The sequence below is a fragment of the Crocuta crocuta genome, unplaced genomic scaffold, assembly GCF_008692635.1.
Source record: "Crocuta crocuta isolate KB4526 unplaced genomic scaffold, BGI_CrCroc_1.0 scaffold186, whole genome shotgun sequence".
In the NCBI taxonomy this organism is placed as follows: domain Eukaryota; kingdom Metazoa; phylum Chordata; class Mammalia; order Carnivora; family Hyaenidae; genus Crocuta; species Crocuta crocuta.
Window position 1 is genome coordinate 9,590,570 of NW_027551569.1, and position 26,444 is coordinate 9,617,013.

At 46.0% G+C, this 26,444-nt stretch overlaps 1 protein-coding gene and 1 long non-coding RNA gene across 8 annotated transcripts in view; one reads left to right on the forward strand and one right to left on the reverse strand.

Moving 5' to 3' along the window:
* Positions 1 to 15,511, forward strand: part of LOC144220467 (uncharacterized) — a 52,195-nt gene extending 36,684 nt beyond the window's left edge. For both annotated transcript variants that reach the window (XR_013331747.1, XR_013331746.1), the window contains exons 3-4: positions 13,424 to 13,531; positions 15,416 to 15,511. This is a non-coding gene — a long non-coding RNA (uncharacterized LOC144220467). The remainder of the gene's footprint in view (positions 1 to 13,423; positions 13,532 to 15,415) is intronic.
* The window catches only part of SIPA1L1 (signal induced proliferation associated 1 like 1), a 354,681-nt gene that overhangs the window by 36,540 nt on the left and 291,697 nt on the right, over positions 1 to 26,444 (reverse strand). For 4 of the 6 annotated variants that reach the window (XM_077750694.1, XM_077750696.1, XM_077750697.1 and 1 more), the window contains 5 exons: positions 12,297 to 12,446; positions 7,744 to 7,868; positions 5,346 to 5,408; positions 4,787 to 4,905; positions 476 to 918 (listed from right to left, as the gene is read on the reverse strand). In XM_077750694.1, coding sequence (XP_077606820.1) covers positions 476 to 918; positions 4,787 to 4,905; positions 5,346 to 5,408; positions 7,744 to 7,868; positions 12,297 to 12,446 — 900 coding nt within the window. The remainder of the gene's footprint in view (positions 1 to 475; positions 919 to 4,786; positions 4,906 to 5,345; positions 5,409 to 7,743; positions 7,869 to 12,296; positions 12,447 to 26,444) is intronic. The other 2 variants (XM_077750699.1, XM_077750698.1) reach the window with 1 other exon arrangement.

Here is a 26,444-nt window from a genome sequence, read left to right on the forward strand (position 1 = left end):
AGGGAGACACAGAATCCGAAATAGGCTCCAGGCTCTGAGCTGTCAGCACAGAGCCCAATGTGGGGCTTGAACCCATGAACCGCGAGATCATGACCTGAGCCGAAGTCGGATGCTTAGCTGACTGAGCCACCCAGGTGCCCCTTCAAAAGACTATTTCAGTTACACTTTCTATCACTACCTGAAAGGCTAAATTATAAAATTCTTCTCTATTTCTGATACACAGAATTTTTATCAGATCAAACACAACTTTACAAAGACGAAATCCGTAAACTTTTCTTAGTCTAAAATAATGCATTAGGGTTGCAGGAATCACATAGTTTGGAGGCAAATAAAAGGCATATGTAAAAATAGCTGTCCCTGCACGGAAACCCCTCCTTTATACTCTACTGAGCAAAGCCGAGTGGGATGAGGCTGGAAACTGGGTTTGGGAGTGGGCTGGGGAGGCCGGAGGCGGCGGGGGGTGGGGGGCAGTTACCTTGTGTGGGAAGCAGCGTCGTTTATACTGAAAGTGCTGTTCTCCCGTGTCAGAGGGCTGGAGCCGGCCTGGCTCTTGCCGTGGAGGTCCAGGCTCAGGGAGGACTCTGTTTTCCGGTCCATGCCGAGGCCATCCGTCTCTATAGTCCGATCTGCCATGGAGATCACCTCGCTGGAACTGTGCCACAGGGGCGCCACTTTCTCCTTGCCGGGCCCTGAGCGGGGGGACGACGTGGCTGCTCCCAGGGAGGCCGTGCTGCCGTGGCTGGGGCCGTAGGAGGTGGTGTCGATGCCACTGTCCGCGGAGGTGCCCTGCAGGTAGTTGTAGCTGTTGAGCTCGGACTCCGTGCGGTCCCCGTCGTACCACTTCTCGTCGCTGTGGGCACTCGATGCGTTGCTGGAGAGGGTGTTGCTGCTGGAGTGGCTGGAGTAGTGGCTGTCCGACTGCAAGGGAAGCAAGACTGACCTCAGTGTCGGTTCTGCCTCTGGAACGCCGGAAGTAACGGGAGAGTGGCCCCGTGGCACGTTTCTGCTTATGGGGTTCTCACGGCCCAGAAATTCCAGGGACAACAAACCCAACGCAGGAGGGGCCGGGAAGAACCCATTCGGAGTGTTCATGGCAAAGAGTGCTGGAAACAGGTATCTTTACCATCCAATTTTCATTCACTTAGGCTAAACGCCATCAACAGTGTTGGTGTCCCTTTAATCAGGAAGTATGCTGGATTCCTTCCAAAAGTCCTACCGCTCCGAGTAAATGTAAGGCAGGATAGGAGGCTTATTTGTCATGAGATGTCCTCCCNAGGAGGCAGCTTTCTAAGGAGTGCCTGGTGGTACGATTTATGCAGAGGTGCTCTGTCAAGTCAATGGGCAGGAGGGGTGGGTGGCAGGGAAAGGAGATGCTGCTGCTTGGACAACTCGGTATCTGCATGCAAGAAACAAAGAATGAAGTTAGGCCCTTACTGCGTAGAAAAATAAATTCAAAAAGATCAAAGGCCTAAATGTATGGGCTAAAACTGTAAGATGCTTACAAGAATACATCTTCACGACTGGTTTATGCGATGGTTTCTTAGATATGAATGACACTGAAAGCACGAAAGATAAAGAAAATAATTGGATTTCATGAAAACTAGAAACTTTTGTGCTTCAAGAAACCCAATTAAAAAATGGGTAAAGGATTTGAAGAGACATTTCTCCAAAGAAGATACCAAATGGCCAATAAACATGTAAAAAGATGTTTTACTCAGTAACGGGGGTGCCTGGGTGGCTCAGTAGGTTAAGCATCCGACCTTAGCTCAGGTCATGATCTCACGGTTTGTGAGTTTGAGTCCCACGTCAAGCTCTGTGCTAAAAACTCAGAGCTTGGAGTGTGCTTCAGATTCTGTGTCTCCTTCTTTCTGACCCTCCCTCACTCATGCTCCCTCTCTTTCTCTCTCAAAAGTAAACATTATGGGTGCCTGGGTGGCTCAGTTGGATAAGCATCTGACTTCGGCTCAGGTCGTGCTCTCATGGTTTGTGAGTTCAAGCCCCACATCAGGCTCTGTGCTGACAACTCAGAGCCTGGAGCCTGCTTCAGATTCTGAGTGTCCCTCTCTCTGCCCCTCCCCTGCTCATGCTCAAAAATAAATGTTAAAAAAAAATTTTAAGTAAGCATTAAAAATTTTTTTTAAAAAGATGCTCAATATCATTAGTTCCTGGAGAGATGCAAATCAACACCATAATGAGATAACACTTCACACACTGGGATGCTCTAACCAAAAAGGCAGACGGCAGTGAAGGTGGAACAGTTGACAGGGATGTAAAATGGGGCAGCTGCTGTGGGAAAACAATCATGGCTCCATTCTTAGTATCTACTCATGAGAGATGAAAACATGTTCACAAAACCCTTCTAAATGAATATTTACAGCAGCCTTATTCATAGTGGCCAAAAGAGAGAAACAACCCGCACGTCCATCACCATCCATGCAACAGGATATTATCATCACAGAAAGAAGTGAAGTACAAACACATGGCAGAACACAGATGAACCTCAACAACGTTCCGCAGAAAGAAACCAGACACAAAAGGCCAGATAGCGTATGATTCCATTCATATGAGATGCCCGGGAGAGCCACATCACCAGACACCGACAGTGGATGAGCGGCTGTCGACGGCCCGGAGGGAGGGAGGAGCCGGGTGAGCGCCTGAGGACACGGGCGATGGAAGTGCTCTGCAGTGAGACTGCGGTTCTGGCCGCACGGCTCTGTGAATATATTCAAAAACCACTGAATTGTATACTTTAGTTTTTCTTTAATGTTTATTTATTTTGAGAGAGAGAAGGGGGGACAGAGGGAGAGAGAGAGAATCCCAAGCAGGCCCTGTGCCGTGAGCGCGGAGCCCCACGCGGGATCGATCTCACAAACCATGAGATCATGACCTGAGCCCAAACCAAGAGTCAGACAGATACTTAACAGACTGAGCCACCCAAGGGCCCCTAACTTATATCCTTTACACAGTGGCTGAGTTACTTATAATGTTCTCTAATTTACCAAAGAAATAGATTTCAAAAGATATCTGGATAAAATAATATTTCAAATTAGATGGGAGACAGGAGGTCAGGATACCTGGTGGAGATCAGGTGAAAAGAGGAGAGTAGAAACTACCTCAGGAGTGTGTGTGTGTGTGTACACACGCGCTTGCATGTGCGTAACGGCCGAGGAAACAGACATGCTCTTTACTGGCTACGGGGAGGACCAGGAGGAGGACACACCAATTTCACTTTACCAGGAAAGATCCTTTCTTAAACAAGAACCAATCAATCCGTTACTTCACTGGTGCCACTCTAGTTTTTTGCAACAACACCTTTTATCTTACAAGGCCTTCATTTATTTATTTTTGAGAGAGACAAAGAAAGAGAATGCGAGAGAGCACGGGGGGAGGAGCAGAGAGAGGGGAAGAGAGAGAATCCCAAGCAGGCTCCATGCTGTCAGCACAGAGCCTCACACAGGGCTCAAACCCATGGACGGGGAGATCACGATCTAAGCTAAAATCAAGAGTTGGACACTCAACTGACTGAGCCACCCAGGTGCCCAGGCCTTCCTTTATTTTTAATGTTTGCAAGGCAGAACTTCTTTAGCTCTGGATCTGTGCTGTGGGATTTGGTGGTCCCTTGCCATGTGTGGCTACTGAGTACCTTCAATGTGCCTAGTCCAAATCAAGATGTGCTGAGAGTGTAAAATACAGAACGGATTTCTATAGGAATGTAACACAAACCACATTTATAACGCTAAACTTTGTGGTAGCCAATTAAAAAGTAATGAAGAAATAGGTGAAAAGAGTTTTAAGAATATATTTAATCTAACCTAATCTATTCACAATATTACTTTACCATGTCATCAATATAAAGGTGGTAATAAAGGAAAGGAAACTGACAGACTGGATAATTTATCACTCACAACATGTTGTGATGCTAACATCACATTTCTTCGGTAAATCTCTCACCACACTGCCTGGTGCAGGGCTCTTGCACCATGCATGGGTGTGTGCACTCTGTTTCTTTAGCTTCATATTCATTTTACTACAGCAAAACTTACATGAGCAAAACCTCTTATTCTGAATTCCACCCATAATTAATAGGGAATTTTAGAGAACTACGGTAAAACAAAAATGCGTGCAAGTCCGCAGGGCAAGAGAAGCAGGAAGGGCAGCTGTCAGGTAGCTATTTCTCCCCTTGACTGATGCTCCAACCCTATGTCATGCTTGCAGTCGTGTAAGCAAATGAAATCCACTTTTATTTTTTTCATTTTTTAAAATGCTTACTCATTTTTGAGAGAGAAAGAGAGCACGCATGCACACGCAAGTGGGGAGGGGCAGAGAAAGAGGGGGACGGAGGATCTGAAGCGGGCTCTGCACTGACAGCAGAGAGCCCCATGTGGGGCTTGAACTCAAGAACCTTGAGGTCATGACCTAAGCTGAAGTCGGACGCTTAACCAACTTAGCCACCCAGGCACCTCAATAAAGTCCACATTTAGCACATGTCTGTTCCCAACGTTTCAGGACTGCTTGTGATCGCATCACATGGCCTTCTGTCCAGGCCTGTGGGGTGGCAGATGCATACCAAAGAGGAATTTGAAATTCTCTCAAAACAACCTTGGGGCCACAGGCAACAGAAATCCCAGGGCCATGATAGCCAATACCCATCGTCTACCAAGATGACTTCTCCTCTGACCATGTGGAAGAAACAGTCAAGCACACGGTGAAAACAGCCATTTTCACACTGCACAAAAGGTGCATTGCTAGTGATCTTACCGTTTTTATTATTTTCCAGTTAACTTACATGTCCTTGTTTGTTTGGAGACAAATGGACCACTGGATCCTGCCGCATGAGTCTCCCACTGGGGCTCTCTCGGAAAGCTGGCAGTACCTTTGATACTGCTGGGAGATGGCACGTGGGCTCTGGAATACAGCACAGGACATTACGGTGCGGGCATCGAACCGGTGCAAGCACATGTGGACAAATGAAGACGGCTTGCCACTGCATCTCTCAGGTCACTGACCAGCAAACTCGGAATTTCAGCGATAAGCTTGCTGAGAGTTTTACACAATAGACAGCATGTCAGAAACTAAGTGGCTGATGGGTGAAGCTTGCAGCTGGTGACAGTGTGTCACGTCATACACATTAGCATAGCCAAGTACCACCAAACCAAAGGCCATGAACAACGCGGCAAAGTGAGGAATCAACTTTTGGTTCTGGGGGGGGATGTCGAGAATATATGGATTAAATTTATGAAATTCATTCATTGCAAAGTGTGGCTAACCTAGCTTGGTCTACATTACCTAGACAGGCATGGATGCAATCACGTGTTACTTACCATGACACTTTGGAAATATTTTACCTGTATATTCATGCTGCTCGAGGACAAAAGAATTGAAATCCTGAGGTCCTCTATAACTGTAAGCTAAGCACAACAGAAAAGACACACAGCAACTAGTTTACTTAAGACAATTGCTTCCTTTTGGACTCCAAGCTGGCATTCAAGATGGGGTTCCAAAGGTAAAGGGTAAGCGATTTAGCTTAACACACCGCTGGCTAATGGCAGCAGTTCTGGACTTCTGCAACACCATTCCTACACGTAAAGGACTGGGTCACATACTCTTTGACTCTCTCAACTCCTACACGTAAAGGACTGGGTCACATACTCTTTGACTCTCTCAACTCCTACACGTAAAGGACTGGGTCACATACTCTTTGACTCTCTCAACTCCTACACGTAAAGGACTGGGTCACATACTCTTTGACTCTCTCAACCATTTCCAAAAGTGGAGGCAGAAAAGTAAAATCTACTGAGAATGGGTGCGCCCTTTAAGCTAAACTCCCCAGCTCCACCGGGGTACTGGTTTGTAACACCGCGATGTACAAAGGCAGGTAGGTTGGCTAGCAGATGAGAATTTCCTCAGCATTTTCAATCAGACTTGAAAGTCATTACAGCATTTTGTTCTTACAAACTGAGTGTATAAAGGTCAGCCCTGAGTGTGCTGAGTAATGAGAACAGAACAATTATTCTTCTTGATTCCTCCCTACATGGGTTACACCAACCAAGCCCCAGATTCCATCTGATGCGCCCATCAGAGAGAGCTAGGAATGGTGGAATATAAAAAATTAGGAAAAATTTATTTTAACATTTTACTTGAAGTCTTCGATATTGGATGGCCAAAGGCCACCAGGTAGTGAAAAGGCTTCTCTGGCAGGTTCTGGGGGATCTTACTAAAGTCAGATCTTACTAAAAGGATGAACCAATGTGTTTAAAAGATTCATTAGATTCACCGATATTAATTTCAGAGTCTTATCTACGAAGAGTGGGATGCCACCAAACGAAAGTAGATGCAAGGAAGAGAAGACTAGAGGGAGGTTTATGTGAGAGAATGAATACGGGTCTAGGACGAGCCTTGTAATTACCCTTTCCCGTCCCGAGATACCTTTGCATTCCCCATGTGACTTCACATGAGTGGGAAGTGAGGCTCTGAACGTTGCACAAAGGGCTTGCTGGCAGCTTTGTTCAAAGCCTGCACTAGGAGCCAAAAAAAGCTGCTAAAGTCATGTTGAAGAAGGGATCCTTTTCACATGTGTCGTTACCATCTCAACAGTATCAAAACATATGGGATTAAAAACATTCTGTCAAGAGCGGAGCAGCAGATCAGAAAATGCTCAGGTTTTCTGTGTTGGGGGTGGGAGCCGTGAGAGTGGGTAATGACAGATGGCTTCAGTAACAAGGCACATCTCACTGAAGTTACTGGAACAAAGCACATCTCGGAACCTGAGAATTACATTTCTCTTCCTCAATTCCTGTCTTAGCTAAACACATCTTGTCTCCACTCCTTTCTACGTTGCCATTGCTGGTTAGTACATTTATAGGAATAGTCATTAAAACAGAACAAAGAAGGCATTTGTAAGGAAGATAAAAAGATGGGTCTTTGCCTTTAAAGTTTACCCCTTTCAGCCCTGCAATTTACCTCTTTTTACCCTATACTGATGGTAATGCTACTAGAGATAAGATAAAGGGGGGGAACCCCACCCAACCGTCTAGATTCAAGTCCCTGATGTATCAACTGTACTGATGCTAACTCCTTGGTGCTACTGTTTTGAAACTCACTCTTATTTCACAGCAAAATTTTATTGTAACAACTAGTATTATTACCATGGTGTCACTGTAGAAAAACTGCATGTAGAGAGAGAAACTCAAATGAAGGCTCACGAATGCAAATCTTTCCCATCCAGCTGCTTTATGCTGCTAAGACATGTCCTCAGCTGACAGCTTAATAGCAGAGGGGGCAGGGGGAGATCCTAACTGGCTACGCGTGTGGCTGAACAAGGTGCATTGCGTTCCCACTTTGTACAGTTTTTTATTTCTGTTTTTAAACTTGACATCAAGAATACCAACGAGTCTCTAAGGGCACTTATATTAGGCAAAAACAAACAAACAAACAAACAAACAAGGGTTGAGGGAGATACTTAGGACACGTGTGGTTTGGCAGTCTGGCATTTTTATCTCCGTGCCGAAAGTAATTCCTACGTCCTTTCTGTTTTTAAACTGGGGGGTTACTTAGAATTCCTTGGGTTTCCTCTCAGGTCCTATTTGTTGTCCTCGCTTCTATGTAATCGAACTGACAGTTCTCAATTACATTTATTGACCAAGGGGTCCTTTACAACAGAATGCTTTAAGGATGTCATCGAGAGGTGGCCAAAGTCGCCTTGGCCTAAGAGCAACTTGCTTCTTGTAGGAGTTCATTACTTACCCATCTGGTCAGCAATGCCATCCTCGCTTCTTTGCCAGCTGGGTGTGGATTTCCCGCTGCCACCAATATCTGACTGGGTGTTCTGCCTGTCCATGGAGGCGGGGGATCTGCGGCTTACTCCAAACCTATGGCAATTCCCCCCAACAAAGGAAAAGACCACATCAGGGACCTCAGCCATCAAGGGAGGATAGTCCTGGGTGTAATGAACTGCACTGGAATGACAGGCACTACCCGTTCTGCTTAGTGTCAGCATTTGTGCCCTCGGGCTTAGGCACGTGTACTCTGGTGTTGGAGCTGTGTGTTATGGTCCACACACACCACCTGTCTAAGAGGGGTATGTATGCTATGTATATACACTGTAAACAAGGGCAGGAGACGTTAGCATCGAGCTAACCTAAGAAATATAGAATAGGAAACCCCAATTTTCTAGCCCATGTGTAGGCAGCCAAACTTAGACTGTCATTCATGGGCAGGAGAAAGGCTTCCCCTTCCTAAAGTTCCATGGACATCTTATGAGTGGAGTATGTCAGGGGTTTCTCTGAACTCGGTGGGCTGCTAAGTCACTAAGTCATTCCTTCTTGGAATGAGTATTTTCTGGGCATTTGTTCTAAGGTCTGAAAGACAAAGACTGCTATCATTTACATCACAGAGTGACCACTTTTGAAATGAATACATTTTAAATTGCCTTTGGGGAAGAGGAGTTTGGAAGTAGGTAAACTGGCATATGTAAAGGCAAATGTCCATTTCTGGAAAGAACAGTTTGCTATTTAATGGCCCAATTTTATTTTACCTTGTGTAGAATAGTAATATGTGCTTAATTAAAGCATATGCCTTGATTAGCAATATCAGCAAAGTCAATACTGAGCCCAGGTAAAGAGGCTGAGAGTATAAAATTCAAGGGCTTACGTGGACATTTATAAATTTGTGTGTGGTTACTAATGAGCTTATGAGTGATCAATATGTTGGAAGATTAACAGCCTGGAATGACTGATGCTATGATGGGTGTCTTATTTGCCACAGACTGATAAACGCATGGGGAGAACCAGCAAGTTATACACTGTAAAGAGAAAGAGACGAGGAGGAGGCAGGCCTGGAGTTGTGGTCCAGCCCCCTACCCAAAGTCTCGATTTCTTTATTTCTTAAATGGTAGTTCCATTATATGGGTCCAGAGAGAAGAATCTATATAAATGCATCTGGAAAGCAGAGAAGGTTGTAACATTAGCCTCCTACCATAACCTCCCCCTACTTCTGCACAATGACCACTGTTTACAAACTCAATTATAAGCCTTGCTAAACAAAGTTACCTCTATTATGATAAACAAGAAACCTGATTTATGAAAATTTCAACAAAAGGTGTTCATTAAAAAAGGGGGGGAGGCTGGTACCTACAAAGACCGTGTGTGGATTTCAGTTCTGCCTTTCCCGTACGTTGATCCAAACATCTGGAGGAAAATGGCTAAAACAGTATGCATCTGCGTATGTATTTATTACTTAATGCAATACCGCTTATTTTCATTAATAATAACAGCAAAGGGTGGTGGGGGTGAGTCACTGATTATGATCTTTGCCATCTCCTCCCTAAAGTCCTTGTTAAGCACATATCTTCCAACTGGCCCTATGATTTTATTCTAAATTTGTAATGAATGAAGACTTGTCCAAAAAAGCACAGAGATAAAAGGTGGACGTGGATTCTAATTTTGCTTTTCCTTTTTTCGGTAGCAGTGGAAACTAAAGACAACTCTTAAAACCTCTGGATTTAAAGCCAAATGCTTTTCTGGCTGTCTGGTTATTCATTCATTCATTCATTCATTTATTTAATGTTTATTTTTGAGAGAGCACAGCAGGGGAGGGGCAGAGAGAGAGGGGGACACAGAATCAGATGCAGTATCCAGGCTCTGAGCCCGATGGGGGCTTGAACTCATGAACCACGAGATCATGACCTGAGCCAAAGTTGGAAGCTTAACTGACTGAACCACTCAGGTGCCCCCTTTTTTTAAATCTGGCCATCTGGTTTTAAATGAATGATAGAGTAAGGCTGTCCTTAAATCCTGCCTTGAAAAGCACGTGCCATCTGGCTGATACATGAGGCACGTTCAGGGACCACGAACTCTCCCCCCATGAGCTGGCCCACGGCTCTCCATAGCAGGCTCGCAGCCTGTCCTCATCATGGGCTGGGAACTTCTCTGCAACTTTTACTGGTCTCAGCTGCGTTCATGGACAAGCCGCCTCCCTCATGTGAGTGCTGGAAGAAAGCTGTACTGGCCTGCCTACCTACCGTCTGTGGTTCTCACCTTCAGGCTATAAACCCTGTTATGTTTCCCACCATGACCCCCAAGCTCTTCACTTACCCAGCTCATCCCTCCCTCTGGCCATGGTCTCCCTCATCAACATTGCTCAAAGCATGTGGCCCGAAGATACAGCTCCAAGGATGGTAGAATAGACCCTATGTCTTTTCAACAGTGTTGTTTCCTACCTATCTCTCGTTTCCATCCCAAACTTGTGCAGGTGCCTTTCTCCCCCACACTGAAGTGGAGTGGGCATTATTAGTCATCCTGTTACAAACTTTACCTCTCAACTGATCTGGGTGATCTCAATATCCCCACACCAGGGCATGCCCCCCCACCTCCTCCAAGGCAGATACTGGGCCCACTGAAGTGCAGGGAAGACAACAAGTGAGCAGATTATACTTGGGGACAAACACAGTGTAACAATCTGACCTACTGGGATTATTCCACGCTTCCAAGCTCCTTAAAGTATTAATGAGTTCGCAGCATACACACACCCCTGCCTCACTGTCAACTTGTACATACCTACTTTCACTGGGCTAAGTGGTAGAGTGGATGTAATCCTCTTTCTCTCGAGAAGAGTAACTTTAGAATCCAACCTGGCCCTCGGGCAATGCGTGCGAATCAGATAGTGAACCTTGTCTTGCTTCGGATCTATGCGAACCCTGCCTGGCATCCAGACTAAAGCATCATATCATTACCTTCTTGTCAAAGATTAGCCCAAATAAAGAAGATGTTATATGGTAAATATCACTGGGTAGCCTCACGAGCAAGGGAAAAACCCTCAATACCACCTACAGTTGGGTTACTGTCACACATCAGGTTGAAGAATTACCACCTCACTGAAAACACTGTACAGGGTGGACACTGGAGCCATGTTTCTGGCATTAAAATTCACCAAACCACTAAGGTTTTAACTTACACTTTTGGTATACATGTAAAGTGTATCACAGTCACAAGGAAACAGTGCTGTGTTGTCGTTAGCTCATTTATATTTTATTGCCGTACTAACACTAACGTTGCAGTGGATTCTTATTTTTGAAGTAAAAGCAGGTCATTTAAATTCTACTAATTAAAACAAGAAACAATTGGTTAGGACTTGTGGTATGATATGATAAGAATACTTCACTCATGAAACCTTTTGCAGGAACTCAGGAATAAGAGATACACTTTGTGTTTTTTCCTAATTGTCACTGAAGTAATTAAAAGAAGACATGTGGATTTTAGATATGCTCCCCGGGAATCCTGACGGGGTCGGGGAGGTTGTGATGCAGCAGGGGCAAGCACATTTTATAGTGGTTTTATTATCTGCTTTCTGCTAACGTAAGTATTTAGCAACAGCAAGAAAAAAATCATACTTAATAGCTATAAAAAGCAACAAAATGCTATAGGATAAAAAACCAAAATACCCATTATGAAGGTATTCTTAGTAAGCCTGACTATTTTGTAACATGGTAACATCTCAAGAAAGTAACCAAATCATGTGTGCCTTTGTTAAAAATACACTTGGGGGGAAAACTCAGAATAGAAACATGGGTTTTTATGAATGCCTCACATTTGATTTTCAAATGGTTTTCAGTTCTCCATCCACCTCCCCAGAGAGATACCCCAGAGGGAAGTCTTCGATGGCTCTCTGAGTGCTCTTCTGGGCAAAGGTGGCAAATATGCACCACCGGCTAATTACTTCCCAGCTTCAGACATTCTGGTGGGTTGGGCTTTTTCCCCACTTCTTTCTTTATAGCAGCCTCTAAAACCGTGCACATTTAGCCTTTGGCTTTGTATGTATGTAGCCATACATACATGTATGTATGTTTGTATGTAGCCTTAGCCTTTGTCTGAGGCACACAGTTACCTTTGGGTGTTTGTGTTTTCACAAAAGATGAAGAAACCACCACCACCCACAGGCTGAAATCCCAGGAGCCTTTGAAAGTGTGAGAAAAGTAATTTTAAGCTTCGGCTAGGATGACGGCTCCCCTGCTCTAGCAGGCACACACACTCCAGCCAGTGCATGCTGCGTGCCCCTGGGTGTGCTTTGGAGAGAGTGACCAGAGCTGTGCCGGACAACACACAGACTGAAGAAAGTGATGCAGCCCGATCTCTCCACCACGAGGTGCTTGCGCACTAGGGAAGGATGAGGAAACCACTTCCTGAGAAGTGGTTTGAAGCAGACATTAAAGCGTTTTCTAGCTGGAATACTGAGTGCGTTTCCCCCTTGGCTCCTGTGTAGATGGGCCAAGGCGTGTCTGAGTCAGCGGGGCCCGCACCTACCCTTCGGGCATGGACTTCTGCCGGTACGTGCTTCCACCGGAGCCGGTGTCGCTGGATGAGGACAGGTTGCTCGGGGAGTTCCGGCACTGCTGGGACCTCGCGAGGGCCATGGAGGAGACCGTCACGTAGATGTCTGAGCCAGGAGACAGCCTGCGAGCGCAAACCGAAAAGATGCAGTCAGTCCAAGGGGATGTCCCGAGGCAATGCACCACAGATGATAATATCCTACGAATGTGACAGAGAAAGCGACTTCGTGGAGACAGTGAAAATGAAGCCAGCTGGAAGCCCACAAAAGAACCTCCCCATAAAACTACTCCCTAAGGGAATGGCTGGAAAATGGCTTTGGAGGGAGGGGCGGTGTGGCGAGGGGAGACGTCAAAAAATAATGGGGGAAAACATGTATGTTTCCAAAAGCTGCCAGAACTCAGCGGGCAGAACTGCTTATGCAGTTTGCGAGCACGGCAGTGCAGAGGGTAACTGAGCCCCAGCGACATGCATGGGGGCAATCAGTTCCAGGTTTCACACCGGTTCTCCCAGAGTCTGGGACCACACTGAGACTGGCGCATTCTCTGGGTCTTTGTTCTCCAGTCTTACCGCTCAAAGTCTGGAATGAATATTCAGATTTTGCTATTTAGTATTTGTAAGTGTGGTTGATGGTAGCACCACCATATAAAAACCTCCGTGAAAAAAACCCCACCTAGAATGTCAGTTATTGAATTCAACTGGAAGTAGAGACCGTCTGTGACACCCCAGCCGAGGTGTGCCCCACAGATTCTCACCCTGCTGACGGGCTCTGGGGACAGAAACCAGAGCTGTGTCATCAGGACAGACGTGGGCTTTGCCCTTTACCTCCTCTGTTCTAGTAGACAACAGGGCAACCCCGGGGACACAAGTGACACTGGCAACTGTGACTGGGGGTAAACTACATCTTCCTACTAATATTTCCATTCAGAGGGAACGTGGGCACAGGTTCTCGACTCCTGTGGCCAGGCAGGTCACTTGTGTGCGAGAGCTGAACGAGTGGAATCTAATCACTCGTCTAGTAAGCCAGAGCTCTCCGCTGTAAATCCACTGCTCAGTGCTAAAAGACTGTCCCCAGAGCAGGCCGGGTTTTCTTTCCTTACTAGGACAGTCTGCAATGGGTCTGCACAGTCAGTACTTTCACATGAAAAGGTATCCTCTACTCAAACTGAAGTTCTGAAGCCTGGGGACAGAACCCGATCCACGGAGACCCAGTACGTATGCATGTATGTATGTATGTATTTTCTTTTTCTTTCTTCCTTCCTCGCTTTCTATTCCTTCCTCTTTCTTTCATTCTTCTTTCTTTCGTTCTTTCTTTCTCTTCCTTCCTCCCTTCTTTCCTTTTACATTTTATTTTTCAAGAGACAGGGACAGAGCGTGAGCAGGGGAGGGGCAGAGAGAGAGGGAGACACAGAATCCGAAGCAGGTTCCAGGCTCTGAGCTGTCAGCACAGAGCCCAACACGGGGCTCAAAACCCCGCGAAGGCGAGATCATGACCTGAGGAAAAGTCAGATGCTCAACTGAGCCACTCTGCTCCCATTCCCCCCCTCCCCCGCCCCCCACAGCATTTTCCAGCAGTGAACCTATGTGCCTTCTGGAAGAGGGCAGGATAGGGTTTCAGGTTCAGGAAGCTGACAGAGGGGTTACCAGAACCCCAACAGAAGCTCTTCTAACAGAAAAAGGATAAGGACAGAGGCTGAAATTTTAACTCCCAAATCCGTCTATACCCAAGAGGCGGGTCTGACTTGAGAAGCCAGAACTCTCTTCTCTGCGACAAACCCAGATCTCCAGCTGTCTCCCAGACATCTCCAGCGAAAGCCCTTGCGATTAAATTAAACCTCATCAAACCCAACCAGTTTTCCATCCCCCACCCAGTCCCCTAAACCTGTTCCTCCTGTATTTGTTATCTCAAACTAAACACCTTGAAACCATCTCCTCCCTCCCTTTCCTCATCTTACATGTCAACTGATCTAATGAAGTTCAACTTGTAATGAGTATAACCTGTGTGTCAGGCACAGACTAAGACTAAGAAGGTAACTGGTCTTCAAGCTGCTGAGTGTCCTCCAAACTCCCTCATCTGTACCCTGGATCAGCACACCTCTGCTCTCACTGGTCTTCGATGTCTAGGCTTCCCCCATCCCAAATCACAATGTCAGTACAGAGCCTGCTTTGGATTCTCTCTCTCGCCCTATGTCCCTCTCCTGCTCACTCTCTCCCTCTCTCAAAATAAACACACATTACAAAGGAGGGGGTAGGGAGGAGGAGGAGGAGGCTGCAGGGGGAGGGGAGGGCCAACAGGGATGTCAGCTGCCCAGGCTAGGGGGTCCACTAATGGTGGGTCTCTATCAGTTGAAAAACAGTTGGTCGCTAATGATAAAGGGCCAAAACTTGTGACTATTATACTAAAAGCAATTAGAACAGATTCAAAGTTAATATTCTTCCTTCAATGTGAGAAAACAGGATGCTGAAATTACAACCAGATACCTCTGGGCGTACCGTCAATCTGACAGGTAACGGCAAGAGAACTTCCTGATAATGGCTCCTCTAGGTAGCATCGGATGGTGCAAATAAGGACACAAGGATGCTACGGCCCTTGGAGGAATGGGATGAGAAGCTAGGAAAAGAGGCGGAGTTCCCAAGCTCCTCCTGTTATCCCGATATTGCTACACAGGCTCAGAGAAATACCAGCCACACAGCGGTGCTCTCACGAGCACCCAGGCTCAGGAGTGGGGTATATGTGGGGCAGCCACGTCGGGTCAGGGGCCAGTGGGGTCTTGGGACACCCGCTCATCCCTACTTTGGGTAATGTGTTTTGATAAGAGAGAGATCAAGACACTTTCCCAGGTACCATAAAATCTACATCTCTGTTCTTTTCCATTAAGACATCTCCCAAATCTCTCCCTATTTATCCTGAAATAATCGAAAGGGGGCTGGAGTGGAGGAGAAGTAGGAGAAATAAGTTACAAAGAAGACTAGGGAGGGATTAAAGAGCAGCATGGATCCAAATGTAACAAGATCCTACACTCCTTTCTGCCTTAAGAATTTGGCTTCTATAGGCACGTACTACAGAGAAACTTCAACTACCGTTTCATTTGTAGGTGCTTTGATTTTCCAACCGTGAAGAGGAGGAGGAGGTGTTACAGAAAGATGAAAATGAAGTACAACCATGTTCACGTGGTCAGAGCCAGTGTAATCTCTGGGGGCCCGATGATATTCTCTCTTCGGGGTAAACAAGTAATGTCAGTGAATTAACTGTATGGTGAATGTTAAAATGTTTGTTTCTGGCAGGAAGTGATCACTGATTCCACAGGAAAAGTCAAGATGTAGCTTTTACCATTGTACTGAGAGCCCGCTTTCCTGACTCTGCTCTCCAAAACGAACATTAATTTAAAACATCTCAGGCTAGTTCTCAACCTTAGCTCTTTTATTTGGCAAATGTATCAGAAAGTTTTACTTGGTTACTGGAGTTATCCCAAAGTGAAAAAACAGCATTTCCAAGAGGCCATCCCATCCTTCTTTTGCATTTATAGAACTCAATAGTGGCTTTGTTTCCTGTCTGTTCACACACACAGAACATGCAAACAGAAACTGATGGAAAGCCACGCAAATGCTTTTATGACTGTAGATGTGTGTATGGTGGGCAAAAGACTTTCCAGAATTAGCTCTTAGACTCATGACTTACTATTCTTTTCAAATACTCTGAAACTGATACTATTACACAAATATTACTTGAGAACAGACCTCGCTCGGTGGGTAAGAGGCCCTGCATGCCTGGCACGGGCAGCCCCCTTTTGCCAGGGAGAGCCCGCGGCTGGTCATTACTCAAGGCAGGCTGCGTGCTGTCCTGCACTTTGAAAAGGGGTATCCCCCAAACTGGCTCACACAGCAAGCTAGCATGCTGACTTTTCGAATCTCTAACCCCCACACTCTATTTAAGGGTTACTGAGGCCAGTGAAGACTTAGCGCAAGATCACAAGGCTTTTTTTCTCTTTTGAGAGAAACTGAGATTTTTCTACTTTCTCCTAGTCTTAAAAGAGCACGCTCTCCCATCCCCCCTCAACCAAACCTGGCATCTGAATGTTAATGCCCAAATAGGTTTAGAGGGCTAACATTAACACATCTTTCAACTGCTGTGAGAGTGTTTCAATTCTGTGGAATGTAAGAATTTTCAAGAATGTTCTGGTTACTGTGAGAAAGGAAAGGTCTAAACCTTTTAGTGTTAATTTTGGTAGATTCTTTTCCCTATATTTTTGTAAATTTAGCCAAGAAATAACTAAATGTTTTTAAAGTAACTGATATTAAGTGTTCTCTGGAGCTCCCTCTCACTTCCCTCTGCAGAAACCAAACACCAGCGCTTTTTGATTGTATGACAAAAATGTAGCAACTGAAAAAGTCATGATCATCAGCCTGACAGACAATACCTCCATAGTCTGCAAGACTCCACTTAACACCAGCTTTTCATTTATATGCAATGCATTTCGCTGCAAAGAAAACACAGAGTTGAGCGGAATGGACAGTTAGGAAGAGATGGTTCAAGATCAGAATCAGTTCTTCATTTTTCCAGAAGCATTCTTACACCAGGAGAAAAGGGAGAAGAGGCTCACCCTCAAAATACAGATTTCTAACAAAATAAGAAATTCCCACCCCACCGCACCCTCCCTGTATATCAACGCACAGGGCCACACGTACAGTGTTAACATTAATAGATTCTCATTAAACTCATCTCTTCAGATTGTGACGGATTGTAATTTATCAAGTTATGGATAAAGAATTCAGTATCCAAGTAGCTGATGACAAAAGTTTTTCCTGAGTAGTTCTGTATAGGTTTAATTATGTCCTGCTTTGTGACAGCACTGCCTAATGTGTCCAGGGAGACAGGCCCTCTGTAACCCCAGTGCAAACAGTGGAATGATGGCAAAAACAAGAGAAAGGGTTTCAAATAGAGGCAATGACGGACAAATTAGATACTTGAGTCTGTAATTAAGCATAGCATTTTACCACAACTTAGCAATTAAAATGTTGTTCATCCAGGGGACAGGACCAAGTTAAAATCTGTCTTCAGCAATGTAGATCAACCAGGATTCTTCCAGAATTATGTAAAAAAAAAAAAATTCTCTAAAACGACTCCAGGTAATGTCATTTGGGTGCTACATTCAGACTAGAGTTTGAACAAGCTATATTCAAATTCAAGTCACTTGTGCTTCTGTTTTTATCTGTTCCTACTGTGTTCTCCACGAGCCAGAGCCAGCCCTGGCTCTCTGACCAAACACTCCATATCAGCTGTTCAGACTGGATCATGGAAATCCTGTTCTGCTGAGCCCCCAGTGACAAGGTCAGTTTACAACAAGGAATTGCTCTCCTGCACAGTTAGGAAGCTAAGGCAGTTCACGGCGCGGAGATAAATGGAGCATAGTGTCACAGCTGGCGGCAGGATGTTAGAACTTCACAGCCTGGGCACACATCATGGATGCCTCAAGAGAAGAGTCAGTTTTATACCTAAGCGTGACTCTGAAGAACAGAACATAAAAATGGACTGCTTGCAGGACCACCTACATCGTGGGACTCAGAGCAAAATGAAGATGTGAATCCCTTTGTCGGAAGAGCATTGCCAATTTGAAGACAGCCGCACCACAGCCTGAAACCCAGCACAGACCCTTCTAAGCGTGGGGCGTGGTGCACACCGCATAGGCTGCACTCCCACGCAGCTGCCTCTGACTGCAGTGCACGTGACGGGCCCCCAACCCCTAAGCACACAGACATGCAGTCATCCATTGGACATGTATCTCTTGAGCGCTTCTCTGTGTGTGGTGGTAGATCTCATTCACAGACCACGGTGGCTAAGACAGGGGCTCTGGAGTCTGACGGCCTTGATGCTAATCTCAGCTCCCCCACTAATACCTGTAACTCTGCACTAAACAGCTCATCTCTCAATCCCTGGGCATCCTTATCTGAAAAAAAGGGGGTAAAGAGCGACCAATTTACTGGGCTGCTGGGTGGATGAACTGAGAAAACTCACACAAGGGAACTCTGAATAGAGCCTGGCATAGAATATAAACTCAATAATCCCTATCTATAGTTTTTAAGTAAAACGCAAGTAAAATGTAACTGGCGTGAATATGCGTAGAGTGTAGGGGAGCTCGGGCAGGTTGGAAGTCAAATCTTACTGCAAAAACTAGGAAAAGGAAGCTTTATGAAGAAACGCTTTTGAAATAGGTCTTGCTTGAAACCATGGATTTCCGTGGATGTCAAGAGTTAGGGCAAAGGAGTGTGAGGGAGTACGTGGCCACCACGACGACAAGTTAGGCTGGATTCGCGTCCCGAGTGGAAGATGGGGACTGGCTGTGACAGGAAGGATGAGTGGGTCTTGCAGGGTGAGCCCTCCTATGGGAGGCCGAGGAAGCACAACCCTCATCTGTTAGGTCACAGGGAAGCACAGAGGTTCTGCAGCAAAGCAGTGGGGTGGCCAGAGCTGATCATGAAGATCCCGGTGGGCAGGTACATTTGAGGGAGATACAGAAAGATCAGAATCCATTAGTCCCCTAAAACACGGCCCTCTGTGAGTAATCCTATCCTCCACCAATATCCACAAATCCCTCACGAAAGCAAGTCACAGCCAAAACCTTCAGTGCAAAGCTAAGTGGTCTTTTTTTTTTTTTTGACACGCTGGATTTTAAAGACTGGAAAACACCGGCCAAGATAAATTCACTCCTTATCCCAGGACACAAAAAAGAACAAGGGGAAGCAGGCGCTGAAATGCGGCACGCCATGCGCCTCTGCTCAGAGTGGCTGTCCACGGACCCCTTCGTCAAGGGTCTCCAAGACCCCAGCCCCCTCGTCACCACTGCCCTGGGTGAGGAGGGTAAACCACTGCCACACAGCCTACTTTCCCTTCCCACAGAATCCCACCAGTACTCAAGTCTGAGCCATTTGCAGACTAGTCCATCAATTACTAAAAAAGAACATACTGCTGACCCTGGTTCAGGGCTGCCCCGCACCTTCATCTCTATAGCCCTGCTTTCATTTTGTCCATTTTGCAGGATATCACCATTTGTCGCTTTAAAAATATAATGGGGAGCCAAGAGAGTCAAACCCAAAGTGGTAGATTGGGACACTACAGGCTGTTTAATGAGGCTGGGTTCTGATTCCCTCCAGGGTGGAGACTCTGGGACAGGAACTCCCACACACACGGGTAAGCAGGGCCACACGTACAGGACTTGGCCCTTCCCCCGCCACCCCTATGCACTTGCATATGTTCCTTAACGTGAGCCTGAAGAGGTGGGTCCACAGTAAGTGGTCCTGGGCCATCTTTATGTGGCCTGAGCTGTCTAATAAGCCCTCTTGTGGCACAGCCACCAGCCGAGCACCCCGCACTCAGAGCACACACACACCCAGAAACACACACTCTGAGTGAGAGATCAACTCAACTCTGTAGACCTGCCCTGGGGACACTGCCCATCTCATTATTTCACAGCAATTGTTCCTGCTGGTAAAATCTACTTCTCCCACCAAGCACTTTAACAACAGGAAGATCCCAAACGGCCGCTCTCTATCCAGACTGTAGGATACTCATAAGCAGGAGCTGACCTTAGTTAGACCACTGTATTGTCCAGGACTCTGAACAAGAAGCTTATGCGAAAATGTCACACGGATGACTGTGGCAGCGGGTCTAGGTAGCTAATTTGTCTTAATTATCACTAATTTCCGCAAGTTTATATTTATGTGCTGTGTGAGCAACAAATCTTTTTTTTTTTTTTAATTAAAAAATGTTTATTTTTGAGAGAGAGAGAGCATGAGCAGGGGAAGGGCAGAGAGGGGGACAGAGGATCCAAAGCAGGCTCAGTGCTGACAGCAGTGGACCTGATGTGGGGCTCGAACTCCCGAACCGTGAGATCATGACCTGAGCCGAAGCTGGACGCTCAACTGATGAGCCACCCAGGCGCCCCAGCAATCAACAACTCTTAAAGTGGTTTCAAATATAGGGCAACAGAATATCTTCTTTTCTCCTGTGAGTTAAACTCTTGATAGACACATTCATGTAGTTGATGTGCCCCTATCAGGCAAGGACTCTCACTCTCTTCTCCATGAGGAGGAGGGTGACAGCAGGAACCATGTTAGATCTGGCTTCTGGGAAGGCCATCCCGTGGCGTGCACATGCACGCACGTGTGTGTGTTTAGGGGCTAAGAAAAGCCCCAGGACCGCTGTGGGCCTCTGCAGAGCCTCCTACACGGTGTGACCAGGCCAGGCCTCCTGGGCAGTCCTAATGCCGCAGGCCCTGCTGAGGCGGGTAGGAGGGCAAGCCCCTGCTGCAGGGCGCCCAGAGGAGTACAACTCCTTAGTGATGCACACAGTGGCAGGGTCACACGCCACCTTACTGCTCTTCCCAGACAACCAGTGCTCTTCATAAGGTCCTCTGGAAGGTCATTCTAACTTGTATGAATGGGTTTTCCAGAGCTTCCTACACTTTCTGGAGGACATTTGTCCAGGCTGAGTGCACAGAAGCTGCTTAGGAGGTCTGAAGAGCAACTTCTGAGCAACTGGAGAGCCTGAGGTGGGGGCTGCGCTGGAGCGCTCTGCTCTCATCCCCTCCAGAGTGCATGACAGAGAGGGACCCGGGAGGTGTGCGGAGCTCAAACACTGGGCTCGTTCTCTGACACTTAAATAGGAAACTTACTGCACTATGATCTGAATACGTGAGCTTGCATCCCATCCAACTCTAATCCCAGTGTGGATGCCACAGTCTGCCAGTTTCTTTGGAGAGTTGGGGGAAAAGGAGCCTTAAGAGCCCCATGAATTGAAGTCGAGTGTGGCCCTCTGCTTTTCCTCCTCATCTTGGCTGATAAGTACAATACCATAATTTGGTTTCCTTTCTAGGAAATTCAACCAAGAACAACTCACATTTCACTTTGGGTCAGTTTGAGACAGTTTTACTCAGAATTTACTTTCAAAATAGGATTATTCTAGGGGGCACCTGGGTGACTCAGTTGGTTAAGTGTCCGACTGTTGATTTCAGCTCAGGTCATGATCTCACAGTTTGTAGGTTTGAGGCCCTCACTGGGCTCCGCACTGGTGGCGTGGAGCCTGCTTGGGGTTCTGTCTCCCTCTTTTTCTGTCCCTCCCGTGTTCTCTCTCTTTCTCAAACATAAATAAACATTTAAAATAGGATAATTCTAAACTCAGCCAAGAAAAATCAAGGAATTCTACTTCAATCTACTCTTTAATTCTATAGCTTTGTCAAACCACTGTTTCAATTCTACTGATCTTTTAATGTTTATCACAATAAACAGACTTACTCTAGTGTTTACTGACGGATGCATGGATATATACACAGAGTGGAATATTATTCAGCCTTAAACAGGAAGTGTGCAGAGAAAGGAAACGTTATTAAGAAACTCATAAGGAAGAGAAGACACATTTGCAGTACTGTGCCGTAAATTACTGAAAAACCCCACATATAAGTGGACCCACACAGTTTGAACCTGTGTTGTTCAAGGATCAACTGTAATAAATTCAGTAATAACAACCAAATGACCAATTGCTAAGCTGCAGAAACAGGGATTGGAGGGCAGGCTGAGCTGGGCTGCACATGGGAAGGCTTTGGGAGGGAGAAATGGGCAGCGGAGTCCCCCCCATGCCTGCAGGGGGGACGGCAGGTGGAAAGCAAAAGCCAGCTGAGGAGATAACGTGCAGACAGGTGGACTGTGCTGGAGGCCGTGCAGAAGGCTGCAGTGGGGGGCAGCTCCACTTCTAGCAGCTTGTAGCAGCCTGCCCCACGCAGTATGCTGTGTGGAGGTGGAGAAGAGCTGTTTGGGCCACAGGAAAGTCTTCGTGTGAAATGACAGCTCCTACGGCAGGGACAGGGAAGAAGCTTAAAACAAAGAACTCGAATGAGTTCAGGACTCCTACTAGGTGGGTGTGGGGATGGGGATGAGGGTGGAGAGGGAGGAGACTGTGAATGCTAGTTCTGCCCTGTGTACTCAGGTAGCCAGCACAGCCGTTCACTGAGGTGGGGGACATGCCTGATGAGGTGACGGAGGAGTGGGAGTCCACTTGCGCCTGTAAATACAAGCCGCTAATGAGATAGCAAAGGGCAGACATTCAGTAGGTATCAGGCAAATGAATGTGAAAAGTAAAAAGGAGGTCAAGGCAAATAGACACCCTTTTTAAGAAGCTGCCCACATACAGGCTGGCTGATGTTGCTCAAATAAGCAAGCTACTCTGAGACACTGCACAGCATGGGATTGAAAGAAAAATGAGGAAGGAGCCATGGAGGACATGCAATTTGGTGGGCAATGAGACAGGTGCAAAGAGCTGCCAAAAAAAAAAATCAGGAGTTAAGGTTGTGGAAGATGAGGAAAAGGAGTCTAAAGGATGAGCAGCGAACGGTATCAGATAAATTGAAGACACCACAACCAGTGGCTTTAGCTCGAGAAACTTGGAGGCCCGGGGGAGTAGGTGAGTGATCTCATGGAAGCTCAAAAGTTCTAGGATTTAAGGGTCCTCGAGTCAAACCAGCTAGGATCCAGGTGGGCAGCAACTGCAACATGCAAGTTCACGTTAGAAACTTCTAACCACAGCGGACTGCATTACTAGAGGAAGAGGAGGGATTACACGGGTATCAGCTCTGCCTCAAAGCAGGACATGACAGTGAAGACCGGCATGGGAAATGCGTTCAGAGGGCATTGCCTTAAACGCAGACTGGCCGGGCACACAACCTGGGCTCCCTGTGAGGTGTGACTGTGTACTCCCCTTCCCCTGTCAAGTGCAGAAGTGCTCTCCATCCAGCGGCTTAGAGCCAAGAGCAGCGGGGAAGCAGGGAATACTGGTATCCAGGTAACACTTAAAAGTGTCAATGGTGGTTAAGAACCAACACCAAATATTTGCATAAAGTGATACTTCATCTTTAAGAAGAAACAAAGAGAAAGGAAAATTCTTTATGCTAAGATGCCTGTTGTTTAGGCAAAGCCCCTGAAAGAGAGCAAGTTTTCGGAGCATATTAACGCGGATCAGGGCTTTATTACTGATCCCACATTATGTTTAAAGACAGTCATGTGTTCAGTTCAATGTGCTACAGCGGAAATTATAGTTTTAATTCTACTCTTACATTCTAGGTAAATTTGAGGTCAAAACAGTGATTCTATCATATTACTTACTTTTTAAAATGTTTACTTATTTTGAGTGAGAGAGAGAGAGAGAGAGAGAGAGAGAGCAAGAGTGGGCGGGCACAAATGCAAGCGGGGAAGATGGAGAGAGGGGGAAAGAGAGAATCCCAAGCAGGCTCTGCATTGTCAGTGCAGAGCCTGAGGCAGGGCTTGAACTCACAAACCATGAGATCATGACCTGAGCCAAAACCAAGAGTCAGATGCTTAACTGACTGAGTTACCTAGGTGCCCCCATCTTACCTATTTTTGTTGAATAAATACTGTTTCTGTTAATAATTACTATTCACACAAATATAAGATTCTATTTCAAAAGGCCATCTGGAGAGCAAAAAGCTCATATATTTAAGCCAAACAGAATTCAACGTTAGTCTATTTAGATGGCAAATGAGTCCTCTGTTTTTACTGCATCAGTTTCTCTAAACAATGTAGAGAGAACACAACTGAGTGAAATAATTCTTGTTAGAAACTTCAAACACCAACACATTTTCATATGTTATAAAAATCATGCCCTTGGTATTAAAGGAAAAAGTAAAATCTGTTCCATAAGTATTAAAAAAAAGTCTTCCTAATGACCTTTAAGTCTGGGATCTTGCATAAAAATACAAGAAAAACTAGGCTTCTACAAGCAGTCGATCTGTGTTTTCGTCTGAAATGAACCGTGCGGCACCGGCCACGGTGAACAAAGCGGGCAGATCTGCGGAGCTAACGTGGGCAAGGCAGGCTTGAGAGAGCTGCAGGCTTCGGCTCAAACATGGCTGGTGTCGCTACAGTTAAATACGACCTAACCTGGGGAAGGAAAATTATGTAAAGGCAATACTCTGGTCTCTGTATTTGGCTCATGCTGTTATTGGTAAGGCAAGACTCAAGGTATGGCAGACCCTGGCATTTAATTTGACCATTTGTGATTCATCTGAAAGGAGTCACACTTTATAGACTGCCCAGGTGAGCACAAATGTGAATGTCTCCCAGAGTAGGACTGGTATGAAGGGGAAGGTCGAGGGCACGAGGAGAGCCCGGCAGTCAAGGGCCTCACTTCCCGATCTCAGGAAGGTGCTCTGTTCTCAGTAACACCATGAAGGGGATGCTTTTCAGTTACGTTTTACTATGCTTCCCGGAGAAAATTATACCCCCAAGTAAATTTATGAATCTGGGGATTCATAGAAGACTCAGGAAGTATCCCTGATGAAAGTCATGAGTCGATTCTATATTGAAGTTTCTCTGAAACAGTAGCAAAACAGAGTTTCTCAAATAGGATCTTCTTCTGGTTGTGGCTCCAAGTGAAAACTTAAAAAAAGAAATACTGTGTTACTAAAAACGAGCAATGATGGGATAGGAAATCCAACTCTTTAAAAGCACACAAAGGAAGAATACCCAACCGGCACATATTTCAAAATGAACGTGAGCTAAGTAACCTGAATCTCCTGCATTTGTAGAGCTGAGATTTTACAGGTCACCTACATTCTCCATTGGAAGATCTGAAACATCAGTCCTGTGTCCTCAAGAACACCTGAAACTCAGAAGCCTTAGAGGTTACATCTCCCCGAAAACCACTGGCGGCCACTGCGCCTGCCCCTTTCATCTGTGGAGCCTGAGGGTGCCAGGGCCACCCCTATGGTCTTACAGGGAGAGCAGTCAGATCCCCCTCCCCCCCGGGACAGGGTGCTGGCTAAGGTGAACGGCAGACACAAGTACCCGCAGAAATAACTCTCGAACTCCGAAGAGCTCCATCTGGGTGATAATGCAGCTGACGCATCTCTAGCACTAAAATCTGCTTGCATCATAAGATGATAATTAGCTACAAAAAATATTTCCACTTTTGAGGTCAGGATGTTCAGCAACAAACTTTGGTTTCTGTTGCAGAAGTTAAATTCAACATGGAATCAAAACATATCCTGTTCTTTTCCTATATGGAATATTGTATAAGGAAATGAACACAAAACACTTTAACTTGTAAAAGTCTGATGGCTGTCCTGAAAGGGAAAGAAAATAGCCTAAGAGGGGTGAAAAAAAGGCCCTTCTCTAAACAATGATTTCCTAAGGCTCATCTTTCAAAACGTGGGCCAAACCATGAATTCCAGTTCACATACCCCTCGGGGACAGCCAAGTTTGGAATGTGTAGAACAAAGAGCTTATTCAGAGATCTCTTGGATGTTTTTCCTCCTCAAAAATGATGAAAGCAAGAGTCCAGATGGGAAAGTAGCCACTTTGGGACAGGAGTCTTTTATTGAGATAAAGAGTAAAGCTCTACAAATCACTCTCCAGGATTAAGTGAGCAATTTTAGAAAGACAACTAGTTTTGTTGGTTGGCGGTGGTAGTGGTAGTGGTGTTTATTTTTACATGTTATCCTGGTGTTTCTGAACTAGTGACAATGTTTTATGCAGTAGTTCAAAAGTTAGACGTAAGATAAAAGACATCATAATGTGGTTTTTAAAACCTCTAGCTTTCTGGGGCGCCTGGGTGGTTCAGTCCGTTAAGCGTGACTTCGTCTCAGGTCATGATCTCCCAGGTTGCAGGTTCGAGCCCCATGTCGGGCTCTGTGCTGACAGTTTGGAGCCTGGAGCCTGCTTCGGATTCTGTGTGTGTCTCTCTCTCTGCCCCTCCCCAGCTCATGCTGTCTCTGTCTCTCTCAAAATTAAATAAACATTAAAAAAATGTTAACAAACAAACAAACAAAAAAGCCCTTCAGCTTTTCTGCTCCCAATCTGAATCAATCAATGACTACGCCAGCATAGCTGGGGCCCGTTTTCCTTGGCACTCCGTTCCCGCTGGATGTGGTTTCCACTGCTTAACGGAGCCAGACTCACGTTTGGCTCCCACCTTCCTTCTGCCCCACACAGCTCCTGGAACAGAGACATATCCCCAGCTCTGGGATTCCTGACCCCTCTCCAGTGCGAGGGCCACAGAAACATCCCAAGATGTGATCAAGACAAGCAGAAGTGCTGAAGAAAGGGCAGTGGACAGAAAGA